Source organism: Mauremys reevesii, unplaced genomic scaffold (assembly GCF_016161935.1).
Source record: "Mauremys reevesii isolate NIE-2019 unplaced genomic scaffold, ASM1616193v1 Contig121, whole genome shotgun sequence".
Taxonomy (NCBI): Eukaryota; Metazoa; Chordata; order Testudines; family Geoemydidae; genus Mauremys; species Mauremys reevesii.
The window spans coordinates 131,629-135,379 of record NW_024100740.1 but is presented as its reverse complement, the minus strand read 5'-3'; the positions used below and the strand labels follow the sequence as shown (position 1 = coordinate 135,379).

Below are 3,751 nucleotides of genomic sequence, written 5' to 3'. Positions count from 1 at the left end.
CAAAGCAGGACCAAACCCAACTAAATCATCAATAATATACTCACATCCAATGTTCTATATGATGACACAGCTCTCCCCACCCTGATTTTTTTTTCTGAAATGATGCCTGGGGTGTGGGGAGGGAACGCAGAGAAACTGAAAACGGACACGAACAGAGAGAAGGGCGAAAGTCCAGCCGCAGCCTGTGTGCACAGCGGTTTCCCTGGAAAAGCCAGTATTGCCTGAAGCGCGCTGTTAGCAAGAGAAGCTGTTAGCAAGAGACGCTGTTTCCTGCTGTTCTATTCCTTCTGCGTTGAGAGCTACAGGACTTTGCACGTTCTTGGTCAATCAGTAAAAACACAGCCAATAAATATATCCGTTACCAACCATGTAAATCCTGCACGTAGGCGGGGCGTTAGAGCAGGTGGCGCCTGCTAACCTGACTCGAATTTCTCCTCCCAACAGCTAGATCCTCAGGGCCCCAGACTTTGACTAGATGCTCTGGTCAAAACAGCTTTTGGGAGCCCAAAGCCGCTCCAGGTGCCGCTCTGGATCTTTAGATCTTTGCAAATTTGACCCTTCGGAGCCTTCTGTTTATTGGAAGACAATAGCAATTAGGCTTGTAATTACCTGAGTCGCTTTGGATACAGAGATTTGCAAAGGCGCCTAAGGGAGTTGGGCGCTTATTGCTCACTGGAGTTCCATGCCTCCTTTCTCCTGGCCCCTTTGAGGATCCCAGCCTGTAATTTAATTATCTGAGCTCCCTTCTCTTCCTGCCCAGGACTCTCAGAGTCGGGGAGGTTTCGGTTCAGCTCGTCCTGCATTTCCTCTCGCTGTGCCTCTCACGGCGCAGTAATACACCCCCGAGTCCTCCACCGCCACCTTGGTGATGCGCAGCGGGACGGACCGGCGGGAGGAGTCAATGGACAGTTCAAACCGCCCCGATGTCTCCGCTGAGTTGTAGCCAGAGATCACAGCTCGAGGGGCAGCTCTGGGGCTCTGATAGTACCAAATAACTCTGTCATAGGCAGCGACACTGTGGTTACAGGGGAGGTCAGCGCTGCCCCCCGCCAGCAAAGACAGCGCAGCAGGCTGAGAAACCTTCGTGTCCACCGCTCCGCCTGGGGAAAAAATAATAACAACAGAACATGAAAAATCCCCCAGACATAGACAGGGAAACTATCAACAGCAGCAGCAGCGTGAAGTGTCATCGAGAAGGACACCCGGACACAGGCGAAAATTAATAAATTAAGAGGGGAATAATGCCCAGAAATGCCACGTGGGAATCTGACTCACTGGAAACAAGGATCAGCACAAGCGTGGAGACCAGGGTTTTAAGCATCTTCTCTGTGGAGATTCGGTGTCTCTGCGCTTCTGCACGGAGCGGCTCCATTTTCTCTCCACTCAGGCACCCTTGCCCCCAGCCGTGTCAGAAGAAACGAATTAGGCCCTTTCCCCGCAGAGGGAAGCCGAGCTCTGTCTTCTGAGGGTTGAAGGAATCCGGGAACGCTGCTTCCGCTCCAAATTAAATTCTGATTCCTGGCGTCAAGCATCAAATCTCTCTGTGCTTGGTTGGTAGCTACCTTTCTGCTGCGCTGCCAAAAAGTCTGGCCGGGCCCGGGAGGGGGCGGGGCGGGGGGGGCGGCGTGGGGAGGAGATGGAGCGAGAACTAGATGTCTAGAAACACCAGAAAGTGGTCTCGTTTCTGGAGCGTTCCTGTCGGTGCCGCAGCGCCCTCTGTCGGGCTCTGGTGTGAACTGCACAGGGGTACGGGGGAGCAGAAGTGCCGGCTTCCACAGAGGAGTCGCGGTTTCTAAAGGAAGGAGAGTGGGGGAGGGGCTAGGTTAGTTTTGTTTGTTTATTGTTGCTATTGAAACGTGGATAATCTTACAGCTTTGAAGCCAGAGATATTTTGCATTCGGCTCCCTGGAGGGAACATGTTTTCCCACTGGAAATGTTTACTAACGAACTTTCCTTTAGAAAGTATATCCCATAGGGAGAAAGGGAAAGAAAATGAACGTGTATCTCGGATTTGTTGCAATCTAGTTACCACAATAAACACATATGGAGTGACTCTGGATTTACGCTGCTATTCACACAGCTGTCCCAGGATCTGCAGACCTGGGTTCCAGTCCCCAGCGCCTTATGATATGGCCCCCATTGACTCCACTGGGGCTCTCCCCATTTATAACAGCTGAGGGTGGGTCCCTTTGGCTACCAGGGATTTACACTGCTTTGCACCCGCTGGGGATCTGCCCCTGCAGCTCCTCCGCCAAGATGCCTGTCAGAGGATGAGGGTTTCTGCCCTGAGCCCAGCTCTGCCCGTGTCACTGTGCATCCACCGCACAGAGGTAGCTGCCTGAGTCCCCCAGCTGGGAGTCGGTGATGTGCAGGGAGCTGCGTTTCCCACTTTCCAGGTGCTCGCCTATGAACCGCCCCACAGAGACATTCTGATTAGAGCTCGCGGTCAGCAGATAGGTTGGCCCTTGCCCAGGCAGCTGCTGGTACCAGTAGAAGGTTCGGTAAGCACTGGTGAAGGAGCAGGACATGGTGGAGACCTTCCCTTCCCCAGTGACCAGCGACTCAGGGCTCTGAACCACTTGGGCTTCGCAGCAGGAGACTGGAGGGGAACAAAAGAACAGTTAAAATGTAGGCGAGGGTGCGTTACTTTGCCTGTCTACCTATCTGACCATTCTTCCCTATGTGCTATCTCCCCATCCTTCTCTCTGAAGCACCCTTCCGTCCATCCATTGTCCCATGCACCCCATCTCCCGCTACCTAGAATCTTCCCCGGTCTTGAAAAGCGGCAAGAAATGCTAACAAAGAACCCCAGGGCGATATGACTCTTTAAATAGATCAGACGAAGTTTGTCCCATTGGCAGCCCCTCTTTCCCATACATAGGTGCTGTAACTCTGAATCAAATAGAGCCGTGAACTGAATCAGATACGTCTTCAGTCGTTCCTAGTTCAATGTCCTACAAGCGAAGCAGCTGGCTTAGAAGAGCCCAGCGTGTTCTGAGCAGAAACTTACAGTACAAAGGAAGAAAGACCAAGGGGACTTTCAGCTTCATGATTCTCAGGAGGGATGAGATGAATTTCTGACACCTGTAGCAACCAGGAACTGAGATGCAATGGGTGCCTGCCTCATCTCTGCCTGATTTTTTTTTCATTCTCAGACACAGCATGTGACACACACACTAGCCTACGATCCTGTAGATGCCTCAGCTTGCTGACCTCAGCTGCCTTCTCGGAGCTGTACAATCACAGCGTAGAAAAATGCACCCAGCATGAGGCGATTCCTTGGGAATATCTGAACAGCACCATCTGCGATGAGGAAGGAGGGACTGTGATGTTACGAATATAATATCCCATTGAAAGTATGACACATGGTAGTTAAAGTGTTAAGCAAAATTCTGCAGGCTAAGTGACCCAGAGTCGACCTGTAGAGGCATGTGAGAATAGTATGCAAGTGATAATTTGAATTATTCAATGCTAGTTATAATAGAAAACCTGCATTGTTAAAGTAGCAGAATGGTAGGTGTTTACTCAGGTCTTGCGATGTAAACAAACAATTGTTGTCTGTTACTATCGCTTTGACTCAAGATCCAAAAGGAATATTAACATTTATGTTTACACTTTATTGAAATAATATTATTGTATATATATTTCTCTGAAGGTTGTGGTAACCTATATATGAACTGATTAATGGATCGATTACCCTATGCTAATTGCCAGTGATGTTAGGAAAACAAGGAATCGCATCAAAATAATA

General features: G+C 50.0%; 1 gene segment (V, D, J or C); it reads right to left on the bottom strand.

The window, feature by feature from the left end:
• Positions 1-2,036: 2,036 nt before the first annotated feature.
• LOC120392882 lies at positions 2,037-3,176 on the bottom strand. The segment is given in 2 exon segments: positions 2,037-2,599; positions 3,011-3,176. Coding segments are annotated over 2 exon segments (447 nt in total).
• Between the last annotated feature and the right edge of the window lie 575 nt (positions 3,177-3,751).